This window comes from Bos grunniens, chromosome 7 (genome assembly GCF_055505025.1).
Source record: "Bos grunniens cultivar Pamir isolate PY7600 chromosome 7, Bosgru_T2T1.0, whole genome shotgun sequence".
NCBI classification, from domain to species: Eukaryota; Metazoa; Chordata; class Mammalia; order Artiodactyla; family Bovidae; genus Bos; species Bos grunniens.
The window spans coordinates 51,002,494-51,022,583 of NC_141171.1; the positions used below are offsets into that span (position 1 = coordinate 51,002,494).

At 49.5% G+C, this 20,090-nt stretch overlaps 1 protein-coding gene across 6 annotated transcripts in view; it reads right to left on the minus strand.

The window, feature by feature from the left end:
• NRG2 (neuregulin 2) overlaps positions 1–20,090 on the minus strand; it is a 195,557-nt gene that overhangs the window by 58,029 nt on the left and 117,438 nt on the right. Inside the window, exon 1 of one of the 6 annotated variants that reach the window (XM_086411964.1) lies at positions 3,052–3,273. The exons of 4 other annotated variants lie outside the window; for them this stretch is intronic. In XM_086411964.1, the coding sequence (XP_086268090.1) occupies positions 3,052–3,148 (97 nt within the window). In that variant the 5' untranslated portion in view covers positions 3,149–3,273. Of the gene's footprint in view, positions 1–3,051; positions 3,274–20,090 lie in introns of those variants that run through there. One more of the 6 variants, XM_086411967.1, reaches the window with a different exon arrangement.

Here is a 20,090-nt window from a genome sequence, read left to right on the forward strand (position 1 = left end):
GATGCTTTCCATCAAACCCTGACTGGCCTTCCAGGGGGCACACGAAAAAGGCCAGTGACTTAGAATCAAATTCCAAAGTCACTCTTCAAAACAACACAGCACTTTCAGGGGTTATCAGTGTCTTTGGGGCCAGCTTTCCCCCTTCTCTTATCCTAATCCACAGCTCTCCCCCTCTCGGGATTCTCAGGGACACAGGGCCTGAGGGCTGAGGTTCTGTCCTGGAGAACTTGAAAGCTGAGAGCATAGCACATCTCCTGAGGCTCAGAGACAGCAGCTCCTGGGACACACAGAGGCTGGACCCCAGGGACCAGAGTGAATTTATTATCCACCCCTCCCCACAAACACTGCTGCCATGGCTGGCAAGGCTAACCAGCCACTCCTACCCCAGTCCCTGGGGATCAGGGAAGATGGGAGGTGAGGGGAGCCCAGTTCCAGGTAGGGACACCAGACGTCAGCCCCACCATCTCTCAATGAGTCCTGGAGCAGAGCTCATACCTGCAGTTCAGCCCCGCCCGTGCTCCTGAGTTGAGACAGAGGAAAAGTCCATTTCCCCACGCTGACCTGGGTCTGTTGAATACAGGGGAACCCCTTCTGCTATTTGCCAAGGAGCAGATGGGGGCTACTGGACGTGTGGTTAGGGACAGGGGAATCAATTAATTAATGTTCCCTCCTTTTTCCCTCCCACTCTCCAGATATCCTCCCCTGTCTAAGCTGAAGATTTTAATGGATAACTTGCTCACACTCTCCATATCTTTACCTTCCAATCTTTCAACCAAATGTGGCCCCACCCTGGTTAAGACCCCTCTCCAGCTGCCCAGTGTCTGTTCTCCCTGGCGGGGGTGCTCTAAACATGAAAGAGGAGGACCCTGCAGTCTCAGATGAGCCTGGAGGGCAGTTGTGAGGGAGGCCGCCAGCTCTGAACACCACTGTTGACTTAAGCACTCATCCTCCGCAGTTGGAAATTAGACCCCCGCCCTCCCCAGTGACATAGCAAGGATTTAAGACGGTTGCTTCTTGCCAACATGGTTTCTTCTGATATCTTGTTTCAGAGCATGACCCTCCCCCAAGATCTCCCCGTTTCAGAGTGTCCTAGGTCTCCAAAATTCCTCTAGCTCAGGCCTTGGGTCTGTTTGGTATCTGCTGACCAGCCAATTTCTTGAAAGATGCCTTCTTAAAAACTACCCACCGGGAAGCAGGAAACAAGAGAAGAAAAGATAGCAGGAGAGATTACAGTTAGACATCAAGAAAGACTTTCTCATGAGAGTAGAGGATGCTGGAAGAGATCATTGAGAGGCTTGTGACAGCTCCTGTTGATAGCCCTCTGCCACCTCTGCCCCAATGCTTGGTCCATGCTTGCATGCTCCACACTCTGCAGCTGCTTGGCTTCTGGCACTACTGATTCCCACCTGCTGAAGCCCATGTGGCTTGCTACCAGCTCAGCTCCTGCAACCCCGACATTGCCCTTATGTAGCCAGCCTTCCAAGGTGCCCACACTAGGATGTGCATGATAGGGTGGGGAGAAGCAGGGTGGCTCAGTGAGTCAAATACATGAATTCTGATCCTGACAATAGGCACCCTGAATTCCTTCAGATCTCAGATGGGAGCTCATCCCACATGACATGAACCTAGCTTAAGCTGCCTCACATTAGTACCATCAGGGCAGATCCACAATGTCCATTACCTTACGGAGGACTCCCAGACACAACTGTCCAGCAGAAATGGGCCAAGAGGCTTTGTTCAAGAAGAGAACACAGACTGGGCTTTAACTTCTCTTAGTTTCTTCTCTCTACTGGGCTGAAGGCAGTATTTAACTCCTAGTCCCGTCTCCCTCATAACACAGAAATTCAGAAAAGGAAAGTAATTTGGCCAAATTCTCAACCACAGTTGAAGCTTCCCATCTCCCAATCCAGTGCTCTTTTGATGACATTTTTATGTTGCAGCTCTGGCAGGAACCCCAGTGAGGGACAGAGATCCAGTAAAATGGGCATCATTGTTCAGGAATGCTGATTTGAAGCCCAAGACCTTTCTCTGGAACTTACTTTGTGACTTCAAACTCAGTAAGCCTCAGTTGCTCCCTCTGTACAATGGGGCTAGGATTGCCCACCCCAAGGCTCATTATGAGGAGTCAATGGAGACGAAATATTTGAATATGCCTGGCCTGCTGACTAGTACAACATAGGCATTAATAAAATGCTGGTCTGAAGAATCAAAAAAAGAAGCAAGAATCTGAGGTTTCCCAACAGCGCCCCAATAATGCAAGCCTAGTCCTGGAGGGGAGGACGTGCACATCTTAAGCCCAGCCCTGAGAAGCCCAAGACCAGTCACTGAATGGGAACCCCTCCTTCACCCTGCAGCTGCCCAGGGAGGCCATCAACGTCGCCTCACAGGCTCTGCTGAGAGCACCTTCTCACCTTCCAGAAACCAAGGCAGTCACCCTCCTGAAGGCCAAAGGGGGACAACTGCCTGATGCCTGATCCAAATCTAAAGGAAATGCCTGTCACAGAAGCAGTGGCTCTTTATTCCCTGGGGCTCTGCTGGACAGGGCATCCCTTCTCAAGAGCTGGCAGGCGCAGCTGCTCCTGCTCCAATGGCTGAGCAGAACTCCTGGAGGTGTGGCACATGGGTGGGAGCTAGCCCTGAGCACACTTTGAGGACGGGAAGGCAGTGACAGCTCCCTGAGCGCTGCAGCCGGGCCAGCCCCCTCAGCGTCTGCCAGTCCGTGGTCTTTCGGCCATCGCTCCCAGCCCCACTTTGCTAGCTGCGGGTTTCTCCCCTGCAGGCCGGTCCGCTCAAGTCGCGCCTCTTTCCCGCCCCCTCCATCAAGACGCGGTGGCCGGCGGACAGGCGCTCCCAGGCACCGACCGGTTCCGGTGCTCAGTCCCTTGCCTGCCTAGCCGCAGAGACCCGCTTGCACGGGGGCAGGGTGCCTGTCACCTCAGTGGCCACTCGTCCAGTCCCGGACTCACCCGCGCGGCGCTGGGGGCGGGTGAGCGGGCGGCAGGTTTCTCCCAGGGAAACGGGGTGTCTGGGCGCGCCGAGGTAGTGCCCTACCTTCCTCCCCGGGTAGGAGTTCCTGCTTGCGCTCCCGCTTCCTCCCCTCTCGGTGCTTAGGGTCTCGGCCTCGGCCCCTCCTCTTGGACTCCGACATTCTGCCCCGGGGTCCCGGCCGGTGGGACCGATGCGAGGCGTGCGAAGCGCCGGAGGCAGGGACTGCCTGAGCTCTCAAGCTCTCCGCAGCCGAGCTGCGCCCCCGCCGCCTGCAGCCCCAGTGCCGAGCGCGGCGCCTTTCTTATAGGCGGTCACACCCTCCGGGGGAGGGGAGCGGCGAGCCTTAACTCTTCCCCTCCCGCGCCCAACGCCCTTACCCGCCCCGGCTGCGGGGGGCTGTGGGCGGCCGGGTCTGGCCCAGGACCCCTCCCGGGGCCCACGGTGGGAGGCAGGACCGGCGCCCAAACGAAGCACCACGACCTCCTCCAGGAGAGAGGGCTGGAGCTGGGCTGGGGGCCTGAGCCAGGATTGAGGAGGGGGAGTAGAGATCCCCCAGCGAGGGCCAGGCTGAGGACAGCATGGGGGTGGGGAGACAGCGAGAGCAGGGCCCAGGAAGGGACCGAAATGAAGCCCGCTGGCCAGCCCCGCGGAGTCGGAAGAGCTCCTGCTTTTTGCAGTCTGTCTCCACTGCTTTAGTGCACCCCACCGGCCCGCTCGCCCACCCTACCTGATGGGCAGTTTGCCTGTGCCTCCCCATCCCTGAAGGTCTAGTTGTAACCGCCTAGGACACCACCAATGTGGGGGAAGACCTTTTATGGAGCTACCATTTGTGCCTGGCTGCAGGAGTCTGTGGCCCAGGAGCCTCCCAGCCAGGGCAGGCTGCAGTCAGAGAAACCTGGGTGTCCCAGGTGGCTAGTAGCGTCCCCTCCCACACACACTGACAGCCCAGGCTGCCGGCACCAGCTGGCTCTTTTTTTTCCAAGGCCAGAGACAGTGAATTCAGACACTGGAATCCCCCCTCTCTAGCAGCACACCTCTCCCAAGTCAAAGGGCAAGGGCTGTCAGAAAGGACAGCGTCCTGCCTCCTGCCTGGGCGTGGTGCTGAAAGGGTTACATAGCAGAGGCTCTCCCTCTTCTGGCTCCCAGAAAGCCTGAGCCTGCGGTTTGCCTGGCTCTGCCTGAGGTGTCCCCTTACAGCCATCCCAACTGGAATCCGAGTCAAAGATCATCTCAGCCAGTCCTCTGCCTCCTCAGGAGAGGGTCCCAAAGCTTCCCTGGACGGTGTCCTCCTTAGGAGAGCCTGGAGCAGGCTAGAACTCTGGGTCAAGGCCAGAGACTCTGAGGCTCCAGGGCTGCCTGGGGGCCTGACCGGACCTTGAGGCCAAATGGGGAGGGGGGCAGTGTTGGGGGACTGGGAGGGGGTGGACATAGAAAGAGAGAAGATGCAGGCAGTACCCACGCAGGTGGCTGATGTCCTAGGGCTCTTGGGACCTCAAGCCTGTCCCATCGGGGGCCAGCTCTAGGAAGACCAAGTGTATGAGATCTCCCTTCTTCCACATCCCAGCTGAGGTGCAGGGAACACTCATTTCAATTCAGGGAGCACTGCTCTCTAAGAGGTGGGCAGCCAGGGGTCTGGGGCAGAGCCAGAGTCCAGGTCTCACTCCTGCTCTAAACCCTGACCCAGTCATTCAGCTTCCAAGGTGGCATTCACACCCATCCCTCCCCAGCCACCTGGTCACTGACTCAGTTTACTCTCTCCTCCTGTCCCACAGACTCTGGTCTCTTTTCTCAAAGTCTTGCCCTTTCAGTTCTGACCTCCTCAAGGCCATCAGAGTGAGCCTACTAAAACACAAACCAGATCACTTCGCTTTCTATTGCCTCTGGGTTAAACCTAAGCTCATGATTGATATCCAAAGCCCAGTTCCATTGGGCCACAGCTCAAAGCCTTCTAGCCTCTAATCCTGCACCCCAGCCACATTTACTTACAAGTCAAACACACCATATTGTCTCCTCTCCATATCTTTGCACAGACTAATCTCTCTTCCAAGAATGGCCTTCCCCCCTTCCTCCCTGCCTGCCCTGGCCTGGCCAACTCCTCTGTTCAATCATTTAGCAAATATGTAGTAAGGCTTATTGTGTTTCAGGCCCAGGGTGCTTGAGATTGGATGTGAGCAACCCAAACATGGGCCTACCTACATGAAGATTACCATCTTGGTGAGGATGGACAAACAACTAATTACACAAATAATGAATTAATTAAAATTTGTGTTAAATACTGAGGAGACACTGGGTCAACAAATATTTCTACATGTTGACCTACTGGTTGATAGAGGAAACAGATTGTAGGGAGGGAAGTCTTTCCCTAGGAAATATCTAAACTGGGATTCAAGGAATGAGTGGAGTTGGCTGGACTAAAGGAAGGTGGGAAAGAGCATTCCTGGCAGAAGCAGCAGTATATCCACTGGTTCTGGAGCAGGAAGGAGCTTTTGTGCCTTTGTGAAACCAAGAGACAGTCAGTGTGCTGAGGGGTGTGTATGAGTGTGTATATGGGTGTATGCATTGGAGTGTGTGCATAGGGTGTGTGTATCTGCATGTAAGGCAAGTGTGTGTGCACACAGGGAGTGTGGGGGTGACATACGTGTAGCAGGGGCCTGGGGAGGAGGCAAGCAGGGCTCAGATCGAACAGGGTACTGCAGACCCAGTAATGGCACTGGGGTTTATCCTAAGAGCAATGGTCCATTTCCAAAAGATTTTAAGCACAGTTTGTGAGGGGTGGGAGAGGGCAATCATTTGATTCTCTGCTTCCTAGTGCTTTCTATGTATCTCTGGAAGAACACATCACTTTGCATTGTTTTCAGTTTCTACCTGTCTCCCCGGCTAGAGTCGGGCTCCTTTAGGGCTGGGAGCCCAGCACCTAGTACATGGGAAGAGGTGGGTACCTTCCTGGGGGTCAGATGAGTGACCCCCTCCCATTAGTGAACAAAGGCAAAACAATGTGGCTCCAAGTGGGAGCCTGCAGCCAGAGCGCTCATGGCTCAGTATGGATGCATGAGAGAGTCAGCAGTGCCATGGCAACTGCAAGAGGCATAAGCACTCTTCACAGGCTGGGGTATCCATGTGTGCTGCTGAGGGAAGTGGGGTTTGAAGAAGGTCTTCCAAGGTGGGGAGATTTCAATGGGGTGCAGGTGAGGGGTTCCAATGGGTGAGATACGGCAAAGACCTAAGGGAAGCAGTCTCTAAGGGAAGTTCCTAAAGGAAGTTCTCTAAGTTCCTAAGGGAAGCATTGTGACCAGACCAGGTTGATGTGAGGAAATTATGGGAGCTACGAGTCATGAATACAGCAAACACTGAGCACCTAGTGTATACCAGAGCTCACAGCGCTCAGTACGTTATACACGTTATTTCTTGTAATCTCCACAACGCTCCCAGTGAGTTAGCTTCGGTCATTATCCCTGCTTTACAGTAGAGAGAACAAAGACCAGGAATGATGAGATTACTCATTCCAAGTCATGTGACTGGGACGCTGCAAAGCAAGGACTCACAGCCCCTTTCACAGGGGCCTGTGCTCCTCCCCATTCCACTACCCTGCTTGTGCTGGGGCCAGAGATGCGCCCTGACTGCCAGGCTGAAGTTTTTGTAAATAAGAGGAATTCACTGACAATTTTTTGAGACAGATTTTTTTTTTTGAGATAGTGTGAATTAGAGAAATTAATCTGAATGGAGTGTGAAGGATGGATGGACAGGGGAAGGGAATGGAGGAGACAAGGGAACCTGTTAAGCAGGTCAACCATTAACTACCTTTATTACATAGAGCCAGCTAGACTAGGTGTCAGGCTCTAAATATTGTGAGGGTTAAGTAAGGGGGGCAGGGCTTGACCCAGGGGGCAAAGGCAGTGAAAGGAGTAGTAGTAAAGAATAGCTAAATTTATAGTACCAACTCACTTAATCCTTCACAACAACACTATGAAATAAGTCTATCATTATCTCCATTTTGCAGAGGAACACCACTCCCTGCCACCTTCTGTCTGGACCAGGGCTCCTGCCAGAAGCCTGAAAATGACCCTGGGAGCCAGACCTGTTGCCATGGGAACTCCTTCCTCTTACTGCGGGTTGTGCAATGCCCAGATCAACCTCATGCGGGAGCGAGCCGAACCTGGGGATGGGCCGAGAGGCCAATCACCCAGAGAAGAAGCCTTTCCCCTACCCTGGTTTCACAATGGGACACTAATAGTAACATAACAAGTTAATTCAATTCCTTTAAGGAGCAACAACACAATGTTTAACTGGCTTACAAACTTTTTTTTGCTTTTTAACATTTTCCCCTCCACTTTGAGGCTGTGCCATGGGCAAACTTTGAAGTTCAGCAAAGTTTAGACTTGTTTGAGTCATGTGCAAAAATGCCTTTGAGTGAAAAGGGGGAAAAAAATACTACCCCTTCCTCCACCTGAGACTTTGGGGCTCCAAAAGAATTACCGGTAGCGATCTCTTGAAGTGGGGTCTCAGTGGGGACTGAGACCCCTCCCCTTGGACTCACTGCTTGGCAGGTTGTCCAGTGATCTCAGGCCAGGGAGAGCCTGCTGCACTTCTTTAGGGCCACCTCCAGCCCTAGAAAGGGCACCCCTGAGCCAGCCCTGAGCTTGCATGGGAGTTAAAAGTCCTTGGAGAAGTTGAAGCTACCCTTACTCTCAGCCACCCCCATGTTAGTGCCTCAAAGTCCCAAGGCTCCTCTCATTCACTCCCCACCCAGTGAGGCTGCCAGAGGAGGAAACAGATCAATATGCCACTGCCTGCAGGACCGGAGAGTTTCCCAGTCACCCTGGAGATGATCCCGTTACCCCATGACTCTGGGAGACAGTGGGATCCTGGCTGGAGCCAGGCGTGCCCTGAGAAACGCCGGGGGCCCAGTCCCAGCCCACCAAGCCCAGCAAGTGCCTCTCTCAGAAGCTGCGCTGGGCCTGCAGCTTCAGCATCTCTGTAAACCACAATCGATTTCTTCTCTCACACACAAGCTCACTCATGCCTCCACCTCTCTAACAGCCTGCAGAGAACTAGATAGCCAAAGAGAAGGGAGCTGCATGGTCTGGACAAAAGGGCCTGGGTTAGAAGTTAGGACACCTGGACTTGGGCTCAGTTTTGCCCCTGAAATTAGGTTCCTCTGAGCAGGTCAGTTTCCAGATCACCAGGGACTCAGGCTACAAAATGGGGAGAAGTGCCCCCAGATCTCACCACCATACCCCTACTTCCAGTCTGGGAAAACCACTAGAATCTGAGAGATGGAAGGATTAAGAAACCCCCAAAAAGTGCAGAAAAGCACTCCATTGCCAGGTAAGAATGCCCCTGGAGCCACACACAGCCCTGTAAACCCTGGCTATTCCCCTCTGAATTGTGCCTGCCCACTCAGCACACTGGGGCTTCCCTGGTGGCTCAGTGGTAAAGAATCCACCTGCCAATGCAGGAGATGTGAGTTTGACCTCTGGGTTGGGAAGATCCCCTGGAGTAGGAAATGGCAACCCACTCAAGTATTCTTGTTTGGGAAAGCCCATGGGCAGAGAAGCCAGGCAGGCCAGAGTTCATGGGGTCGCAAAGAGTGACTAAACCACAACTCAGCACACACACTTATATCTACACCAACGTACATGAACTCCCCTGAGCCCTGGTACTGCAGAGAGATTGAAATCAGTCATCCATCCCACCCAGGCGCCAAACCAGTCCTCTTACACTGTGATGTTCTGAACAAGAGTTGGTTTCTGCTCAGAAAAAAAAAAAAAGGCCCACAGGCTTTTCTCACAGAGATTCCACTAAGTGGAGGAGGAAATTCATTTCTGACCTAGAAATGAGGACATTAGTAAAGGGCCCAGCCTTTCCACAGCTCCCTAGGCTCAAAGGCCGGCGCCAATGGTGCCAAGGTACAAGGCCACACCTCCCACCATGCCCTCGTGACCTGTCCCCTTGCCCTCAGCCCCTGGGGGGACCACAGGTCAGCTGTTCCAGAGCCTGAGCTGGGCCTGGGTGTGGGGGCTTCTGGGTGGGCACCTCTGCTTCTACTCCCATCATTTAGAAGCCGCTTCCTGCCTCAGCCCACCCAGTCCCAAAGCCAGGAGAGACTTCATGCTCCCTGCCCAGGAGTTCATCCTTCCTTTCAACACCTCTTGAGAGAGGAGGCAGAAGGAAAGGGGCAAGCCCAACTCAGGAGGAGCCCCAGGACAAGCTGGGAGGGCCCAGGAGAGGGAAGAAAGCACTGGCCAAAGAGAGGGTGGGGAGACTCCCCTGGCTCCAGGAGCCGGGAGAAGAAAGACAAGGCAGCAATGGGAGAGTAAACCAGGGGAGAGGTGAGGCGACAGGCAGGCCTGGGCAGGGCTCGGAGCAGGATGGAGAGAGGAAGTAAGAAACTGGAGCAGCCCAGTGATGGGGGGGTAGCAGGGGGAGGGTGACCAAGACGATGAAGAAGCATGGGGCTGCAGGGAGGCCAGCCAGCTGCCACTTCCAGTGTCCCCTGGGGACCTGCTGGGGTGCCCCTGGGCAGGTCTCTTTCCCTCTCTGGCCTGTCTTCCCATCTGGAAAGCAGGAGATTGGACTAGATGGTCTTGAGAGGTCTCTCGTGTGAGGAACCTAAGGGTTCCATGCTTGCCAGCAAGAGGGGAGCGGCTGGGAGCAGACAGGTGAGTGGCACCAGTCTGATGATGGGGAAGGGAGGTAACTGGTCCACAGGCCCTCCTCCCAATTGCACGCTGTCCCTCAGCCCTTTCCTTCTGTGTCCTCTTGGCCTGGCAGAAGCCCTGAGTTGTTACCTATAGCCCCTCTGTTCTGCTGCAGGGAGGGAGTCGGGGGCGGGCACAAAGCCTGGGGTATGGGTGTCAGGCCCCACGGCAGGAGGTCAGGAGGTCCTGGATTCCTACTGTCAGCCTCTTCCAGGGCACAGCCTGGGGGCAAATTACCTGTTTGCCTGGAAACACCTGGGAGATTCTGGTGCTTCATCTCATGTGACCCAGAGCCACACTTCTCCCAGGGGTGAGATGGGGGAGCTTGTCTACCATTCCCAGGGTGTGTGTGTGAGGAATGATTCAGTCCTTCCGCTTGCCTCCTTCTTCAAGCTAACTGTGTAATTACACAGCAATAATAATAACTGGCACTTACACACCGAGACCTGTGAATGTACATAGTTTATTTATATAACGACATAATGGTTCGCTTGCTGGCCTGGGGACCATGGAGACCACGCACAAGGGCTTAGCTGCTGTCTACACCATCTGGGGGACACAATGACTGCATGGATCAGCAACCCATGAGAGTAAGTGCCCCCAGAAGTAACTGTCCCGACCCTGAAGATCCTGTTCTGGTGCAGCATGGGTCATGAACAAGGAACCAGCCTTCTCAGATAGAATAGGCTCACGTATCTCTGTCCCCTCTGGGAGGTCAGGCTGGAGGAGCCAGAGTCTATTCCCAGTCCTCTGAGGACTGAGAGGGCTCATCTAGAAAGTTGCAGTCTCTTTCTAGGTTGAGGGAGACAATTTGAGCCAGGCTGGTAAATTTGGAGAGGCTCCTGATCACCACCCAAGGAAACAAGAGGCCTTGCCCAATATAGGCATTTATGAGCCTGGAGGCAAAAAATTCTCTCCTCTCTCTTAGCCCTGCCTAGCCTAGCCCTGCCCGGCCCAGCCCTGCCACCCCAAACCTAGCTGCTGTTGGGACCACAGCCCAGCCTCCCTGCTTTGGTCTGGGTGCTGGCTTGCATGTCAGACTCAGCCCTCTTGGGGACTCCCAAAGGACAGCTTCACAGACACTAATTTCACAGTGGCCGTGGTGGGTCTCAAGGATCCTGAAAACCCAACACTGGCCCTGTCCTCTTTCTTCTTCCTATCCCAAATCATCCCTTTCCTTCTCCTCAGAGCCCCTGTTCACAGCTTATGGAAGTCCTCACACTAACCATAAAAACTATGAAAACTTCTAGGCTCTTCTTGACTCTTGGAGCACCTTGGAACTGTGAATACCATAATTCACTCAGAAGCAAGGTCTTACAAATTCCAGATACGATGTCAAGAGAAGGCCAGGAAACCTGAGTTCTCCTTTCAGCATGACTAGTTTTCTTCCTGGTGGCCCCTGGGAAAGCCATATTTTCCTTTTGGGCCTCAATGTCTGCTTGTCTGTGGAAGGGAAGCCGAAATGCTCTCCAAGGGCCATTCTAGCAATAAACCTTCAGAGAAGAGCTAAGTCTCCAGATATGTTCCCATCTCTGGGAACTTCATTCCTTGCCCCTACAGCAGCCTCCCTCCTATCTTCAGAAGATCAACCATTGGCTGCTGGAAAATTCTACTCTTGTAAGCCCAGCCCATGGGTGTATATAGAGATCCCCATGGGAACCAGTGCGCACCTGCATGGCCTCAGGAGCGCTGAGCACCTGCCCTGGCCATTGGATGCCGCCGAATTCCTTGCAGTCTTCCTAAGACTGCAGACCACAGCACTGACTCACCCTCATCCTCCCAACTCCATGACAGAATGACAACCATGAGAAGGAAGATATCAATGATAACTTCAGTGGCCCTCTTGCACCCATCCTCACCCCCGAATCTCTTTCTGACACCCTGTCCCAGTCACACCCAGGCTTCTGATGAATCTGACTCCTTCTCCCACCATCTCTGAGGCGGTGGCTTCTGAAAACTGTGGTCAGTGAAGTGCCTACCGCAAGCCTTTGTCTAATTACCTACATTGTTCTGGGTTCTGAATGATGTACAGCCAAGAGCTTCCTTTATGTCATTTTATACACAGTCTGCCCCCCAAATCAGTCTAGCACCACCCACTCAGCCTCTAGTCTCTGGGGTTCACCTTGTGGCCAGTGGCTTCAATAGCTTGGCTGCCTAAGGGGGTCTCCATCAGAGCCTTTGTGTCTCCGCTGCTTTGCATCTGTCTGTTCCCTGGAGTCAGACATTGCTTGTTTAGCACCTGCTCTGTGACAGGCATGGTGCTGGGCACCATTGGACACAAAGGACCTGGCTTTAGGGGTTTGCAGTCTAGAGGGAAGATAACACTTTCACAGACAGACAAAAATCGCAGTGTAGGACAGCAGCATGGATAGTCTCCTACGAGAGGATCAGACAAATTCCTGGAATTTCCTTGGGGAGAGTCAGTGTGACGTGGGGTGGTTAGTCAAAGCGGGCACTTCCGATAAAGGAAGGGGAAGATTCCAATTAGCAGAAAGATTGGAAGTGGGATGTGAGCAGGGGATAGGAGGATAGTTGCTGATGTATAAAGGAAGCCAGGATACTTCACACCCTCCACCCCCCTTCCTGGACCCTCTTGCCATTTCCCTGTCCCTACCACTTCAGGATCAGGGACCCCGCACATGTGGAGTGGTCTTGAGGCCACCGTGGGCCTGGAACTCCACCCCACTTAGAGCCTTCTTCTAGCTGCCTTCCAGGGATCCACAGAGAATGATGCCCCCTCCCCAAAACACACATGTCCACAGACGCACACCCACCCTAAAGCAGCTTCATGAGCTTTTCTGTCAAATCCCCTGGGATCCTCCCATGGATTCATCCTCCATCTCTCTTCCTCATTCACTCCATTCCGTGTACATTACACCTCGCAGCCTCACCCCTCCTCACACAGTCCTCCCATCATTACATAACTCTGTTTGGGATTATTTTTGCCCAGAGGTATGAGTTGCATTTCTGCATATTTAAGCTGTCCTTGATTCATTCCTGCCCATTCCTTAGTTCTGTTTGCCCAGGTGCCCGCCCCACCCACAGGCTCTGAGGCCCCTGGGAACATGCCCACGTCGGGCTCAGCTTGCTGCTCAGCCGCTGCTCCACTCTGGCCCATGACAGCGGACCCCACGGCAGAGCCATCCAGGGCAGCACTTAGGTGGGTGCTAGGTCAGGGTAGGTCTTGGAGCTGTTATACCAGTCACAAAGACTCTGATACCTTTCATCGCTCTCCCTGCCTCCCTCCTAGCGAGTCTTGGTCCTTGTATCTCCTAATGTTTTCCACCCCCATGGGTATCACTCCCAGTCTCTGGCCCCAGGGCGAGGCCCCAATAACTCAAGGGGAAAGGGACAGTGGGAGGAAAGACAAAATGCTAATTAATGGTTTGTTTCCTATTAGCTTCTCACAAATAGAATGGCTTAATGTAATTACTGAAATGGTTACAAGGGGGCTCTTGTTGCACTGTGAAATAATTATCTGACAATCATTTTATTTTTAAGAGCTCATTACCAAATAGACTGGAACTCACTCTCCAGCCTTCTCTCTCCTGCTGTGGGATGAGGTGATTGGGTGGACAATAGGGTGGGGGGACTTTTTGCTCAAGGTCACCAGTTGAGATGAGGATTCAACCCTGCAGTTTCCAGCTATTGGGAGTAGCTGATGCCAGCTGAGCTGCCAAGGCTTGTTGGGCTTGGTGATGGCCAGGAACCCCCCAGGTCCTATCCATATGACAGTGACTCCTGCATGCCCCTGATGGCTGGGTCACCAGGGAGGACACTGAACTCCTCAGGAGAGTCTGCCACCTGAAGTTTGCTCCTCACAGGCAAACTTGCCTCCAGACCTGTATCCTATGCTTGGGGGCTCTGCTCCAACGCTCCCTGCCTGGTGGCTTTGCTCCTCCCACATGCCAGGCTGCGCTGATGGATCTGCACGGGTCCCTCATAACACTTTGAGTGTCGTTATCTGATTGACAGGCAGCAGAAGGACATAGCCTAAAAGTTTGTGAAAGTTTATGTGGTGAATTTCAGATGATTGGCCAGTTAAAGAAAGACTCATGGTAATGCTTGTACTGCAAAGATGTGATGGAAGTATAGGAAAGACTTTTCTGGAACATGAGACAGCCTGGACAGAGGCACCGAGCAGGAACTGGCAGAATGGGTTCAGAGAATGATGACCATTCCAATGTGGCTGACATCAAAGACACAGATGGGGAGTCAGGAGAGAAGGCTGGGAAAAGTGGGTGGGGACCAGGCAGCCCAGAGCTATTGGAGCGCATGCCAAGGGAATGGGAGAACATAGAGGGTTTCTGAGCAAGGAGGTGACCCAACCTCAGTGCTCCTTTTAGAGGCTCATCTGGCAGCAATGTGCAGGGCAGAATGGAGCAGGAGGAGTCTGGAGGCAGCAGGATTACAGCAACACTTTTACACAATGGGCTGTGGCCACCTGCTACAAACTCCCTGGGGTGCTTCCTACAAACTGAAGTACTGATCCCATCCAATACATTCTGAATTACAGTCTCGGGGGTGGAGCCAGGCTTGGTATTTGTAGCTATTCTGATGCAGGTGGCATATGAAACACACTTTGAGAAAACTGGCCCTAGAGAATCCAGTCACCACTCCTCAGCTTGGCATTTAGAGTTTTCTGCAACCTGTCCCCACCATTGATTTTTTTCCTTCCAACTATATTTTTAAAAGTTAATTGGGGGATTTCCACATTGGCTCAGTGGTAAAGAATTCGCTTGCTAATGCAGGAAACATAGGTTCAAACCCTAGTCCGGGCAGATTCCACATGCTGAGGAGCAACTAAGCCCACACGCCACAACTACTGAGCCTGTGCTCCAGAGCCTGTGAACTGCACTTACTGAGGCCCGCATGCTCTGGAGCCCAGGCACTGAGACTGGATAGGGGCCTGTGCAGCAATGAAGATACAGCACAGCCAAAAAGAAGTAAATAAACAATTTTTTAAAAAAAGTTAATCGAGACAATTCACATACCATACAAACGACCCATTTAAAGTACAAATTTCACTGTTTGTGGTGTGTGTGGGGGGTGTATATTCACAGAATTGTGTAACCATCACTACAATTAGTATCAGAGCACTTTCATTACCCCCAAAAGAAACCCTGTACTCTTTAGCACCCCTATTCCCCATCCTCTGAAACCCTCTGAAGCCCAGGCAATCACTGATCAACTTTCTATTCTAGACATTTCATATAAATGGAATTATACATGTGGTCTTTTGTAGCTGGCTTCTTTCACCTAGTATATTGTTTTTCAAGGCTCATACATGTTGTAGCATGTATCCATACTTCATTCTTTTTTTATGATTGAATAATATTCCACTGTATAAATATACTACACTTTTTAATGTATTCATTGATGAAGGAATGATGGTCATTTGGGGGTGTTTCTACTTTCTGGCTATTGTGAATAGTATCTCTATGAACATTTGTGTATATGCTTTTGTGTGAATGTATGTTTTAATTTCTCTTGGGTATCTGGGAGTGGGACTGCTGGGACATATGGTAGCTCTGTCTAACTTTTTGAGGAAATACCAGACTGTTTTCCAAAGCATCTTTACCATTGTACATGCTCACCAGCATTTATGAAATTTCCAATTTCTCTATCTTTGTCAACACTTGCTATTATCTGACATTTTGATGTTAGCTATCCTAGTAGGTGTGAAGCTGTATCTCAGTATGTATTTTTTTTAAGTAGCTTCATTGAGATATAATTCATATATCTTACAACTCACCTACTTATACATTTCAATGGGAACATTACATTATTTCATTGTGGTTTTGATTTGCATTTCCCTGATGCATAATGATATTGAGCATCTTTTCTGGTGCTTATTGGCCATTTGTTTAACTTCTTTGGAGAAATGTCTATTCAGATTCTGTGCTCATTTTTAATTGGGTCATTTATCTTTTTATAATTGAGTTGTAAGAGTTCTTTATATATTACAGATATGCATCCCTTATCAGATACATGACTTGCAAAAATTTTCTCCTAACAGTGGGTTGTCTTTCACTTTCTTGATGGTGTCTTTGAAGTACAAAGTTGTAATTTTGATGAATTCCAATGTATCATTTTTTCTTTGGTTGTTTGTGCTTTGGGTACCCCCCCACTTTTTTTTTTTAAAGAAACCATTACTTAATTCAAGGTTACAAAGATTTATGCTTATTTTTTCTTGTAAGAGTTTTGTATTTTTAGCTCTTACATTTTTATCTTTGATCCATGCTAAATTTTGTATATGGTATAAGGTATTCTCCCCAGTTGGAGAAGAAAATGGCAACCCACTCCAGTATTCTTGCCTAGTAAATCCCATGGAGAGAGGAGTTTGGTGGGTTATAGTCCATGGGGTCGCCAAGAGTTGGACATGACTGAGTGACTAAGCACATACATTCTTTCCCATGTGGATAGCCAGTTGTCCCAGTGCCCTTGTTAGAGGGACTATAATTGCACTTTTCATCATTTCCTCTCAGTGATTCTTAAGTGGGCTGCATGCAGTCTGAGTACCACTGAATGAAACAACACAGACCTAGGCTAGGTGATGGGTGACAGGGTTTAAACTTTGGTGGTCATATTAAGAACTGAGATAAAAGGATGGGGGAGAGATACAGAGATGAAGGAAGTGGTAACACAAGGGGACAGAGTGACTGTAGTGACGCACAAAAAGCTGGAGATGACAACACTATGATTACACCTCTTCTCTGTACTCTTACAGCTTGAAGCACGTTCCCACAAACATTGTTTTATCCTGTCCTCTAAGTGAGGTAGAGAGGGCATTACCACCTCCAGAAAACAGGTGAGGAAACTGAAGGTCCAAGATGGGCTTAGTGAGCAGCGAAGACAAACCCCGAGATTATGAACATCGGTGACTATCATGCTGATGGAAGTGGGGAAACACGGCAAGAGCTGCTTGATCTGCTTAGACAGGTTGGATTTAGTCTGCCAGCAGGACATGCCTAGCAGACATCCGAAAACACAGCGCCAGAGTGGGCTCAAGAGGTCAGCTCTGAAGATAGAGTTTGAGGAGTCACTGTTGAAAAGTATCGTTAAAGCAACAGGGGCAGGCAAGCCTTCTAAGGAGAAAGTGTAGACAGAAAAGAGGAAGCCTGAAGTAGGCACTTGTGAGAAGAGACCTATATTTAGAGGCTGGAAAGAAATCACCAATGTAAGAGGCCATAAAGGATCAAAATAGTGGATGGGAAAAGAGCGAGGAGAAAAATTTCCTGAGAATAAGAGAATAGGAGGGTGGGTCAACCAGTAGTAAACACTGAATAAATAGCTAGAAGGGAAAAAAGAAAACTTACAAAAGGCAAGTTGGGGGAGGGATGGAGGGGACTGGAGGAAGTGTCACAGATCATTGTTTTGAAGAGTTGGCCAATGAATCACATACTTCAGTGCTTGATGGGACTTTGTTACTGGAAGGAAATGCTTTGTGAATCATTTTGTAAAGCAAATAATCAATCTAACCAACCAATGTCTGCCAGCTTATCTATCTCAGAGAATTTTCACATATAAGTTTTGCTTAAAGTTAGCTATTTCTGCCTGTGGAAGGGATCACAATGTGTTTCTGAAATGATTACCTTTCAGGGGCAGAGGAGCCAGGCCAGGTTTCTACAGGATGAGTACAAATTAAGCAAGCAGTTCTGTGTTTCGAGCTTGTATTCGAAGTCATGTACAGGGAAGAGAAATGGCAGGCATGGGGCCACTAACCCTCCCTTCCCCAAACCCCCCTGATCAACCACATGGCCCTGTGTTACTAAGAGCAAGAAGCACTTGCTAGGACCTGGTCCTTATGTTTAGCTTGTATGCATTAGCTAGATGCCTGGGAAAATGGTCTTCAAGGTTCCCTGAATCTCTGTAACTAAGTGATACTCTGGAGAGAGGAGGGACCACAGGAGGTGACAAGATAAGAGATGCAATGTTAGAGACATCAAGCATCTGGAGAAGGGTACTGGATACTCTCTTGTTCCACGTCTTAGCCCTTATGGGTTTAGTTTGTATCAGGGTAGAGGTGGGCGGTGAGTTACATGGCTAAATGCCTGGCTTCGTGATAGTTGGATTCAACTGAGCAGGGCATCTAGTACAAGCAAGCTAAGCACAGTGGGGAAGACAGTGATACTGAAGACAAGCTGGTCTCAGGAGTTCACAATTACCACAATGACAGACAAGAGATGTGGTCTCTTGCACATACTTGACATGCAAATATTTGTGAAAACAAAATTGAATTAAAGTATACAATGAAAGTGAAAGTGAAGTTGCTCAGTCGTGTCTGACTTTTTGCGATCTCATGAACTGTAGCCCACCAGGCTCCTCCATCCATGGAATTCTCCAGGCAAGAGTACTGGAGTGGGTTGCCATTTCCTTCTCCAGGGGATCTTCCCAACCCAGGGATCAAACCTAGGTCTCCCATATTGTAGGCAGACGCTTTACTATCTGAGCCACCAGGGAAGTCCCAAAATATACAATACAGGGCTCTAAAAAAGAAGCAATGAATATATACCATAGAATACTTGGTAACCATTTCAATGACAAATATGTTGGCTATGTCAATGTACAAAGATTGTAAATAAAATATAGCAATTGAACAGGGCAGAGACCACATCAGAGACATCTATGCAAGGCTCTCAACCAAAATCAGAGAGACCACAGAGGGCAGTAAGGATTTACCTGTCTAGTGTTCCATAAGTTTTCTTCCTATAAACTGTCTTCGGTTCATAATAAAAATGAGTGGTCTGGAAAACAAGTGCTATAGAACTGTGGAGGATGGAGTGGTCATGGAAGAATGAGACTACAGCTGGGCTTGATGGATGGGTAAAGTTCCCCAAGTCAAAGAGGGTAGGGAACATTCTGAACAAGAAGAACAACATTAGCAAGGGTTCAGAGGCAAGAACATCCATATTGTAACAAGGCATATTGAACAAACCAGCTTAGTTTGGAAAAGCAGATGTAGACCCCAGTGTTGAAAGTTTACATGCCAACCTAAGGTATCTGGATTCTATTTTATAGGCTGAGGAGAGTTCCTGAGGGTATTGGGAACTAATTCTCAACCTTCACATTTGTGAGGATTAAATGAGTTAATCTAGGTAACCTCCTTATATCAGAGCTAAATGCTTGTTTATTATTATTATCATTTTTGTGGTTTGTCTTCCAAGCAAACTGTAAGTCTCTGAGGGCAGGGATTCTATCTTCCACAGAAGGAGGGAGGTGGGGGGAAGGCTGATGAGCTAACCCAGGCTCATAGGGTCAGAGAAGGCTTCCCAGCATAAAACATGGCTTCCCTGGGACCTTGAAGACATTAATCAGGTATGAAGGAAGGTACACCTGGAGTGGAGACTGAAGGGAAAGAAAGGAGATTGTTTTGGATGAGGAAACAGCATATGGGAAACTCCAAAGAAGAGAAAGTACATGAAACTAAAAAAAGTTTAGCTACCATCCTCTGAGAAGGTTTCTGCTTTAAAAGCAAACGACAAGTTATAGCATAGTTGTAGGATTCAAGGTTAATATACAAAAGTCAGTCACTTTCTTATGTACCAGCAATGAACAAGGGGAATTTGGAATAAAAAATGCAATACCATTTACATAAGCATCCCCCTTAAATGAAATACATAGATATAAATCTAACAAAATGTGTACAAAATGTATAAAACTCTGATGAAAGATATCAAAGAAGAACTAAGTAAATGGAGAGAGACTCCATGTTCATGGTTAGGAAGGATTCAATGTTGTCAGGATGTCAGTTCTTCCCAATTTGATCTTCATGTTTAACGCAATCCAATCAGAAACCTAGCAACTTATTTTGTGGATACTGACAGACTAATTCTAAAGTTTATATGGAGAGGCAAAAGACCCAGAATAGCCAATTCAACATTGAAAAAAAAGAACAAAGTTAGAGGATCAAGATGACTCAACTTCAAGATTTATTGTAAAGCTACAGTAATCAAGACAGTGTGGTATTGCAAAAGAATAGGCAAACAGATCAGTGAAAGAGAGCCCACATGAACACTATCAGCTGATCTGAAAAAAAGAACAAAGACAATACAACAGAGCAGAGATGGTTTTCTCAATAAACGGTGCTGGAAAAACTGAACATCCACATGCAAAAAAAATCAATTACATCCTTCACGACAATTAACTCCAAATAAATTAGAGGTCTAAATGTAAAATGCAAAACTATAGAATTCCTAGAAGATAATGTAGGAGAAAATCCAGACAACCTTGGGTTTGGCAATGATTTTCAAGATACATACCAAAGGCACAAGCCTTGAAATAAATAACTGATAAACCAGACTTCCATTAAAATTGAAAATCTCTGAATGTTCCCACCATAAAAAAGAAATGATAATTATGTGATGTGGTAGAGGTGTGAGCTAAAACTACGGTGGTGATTAT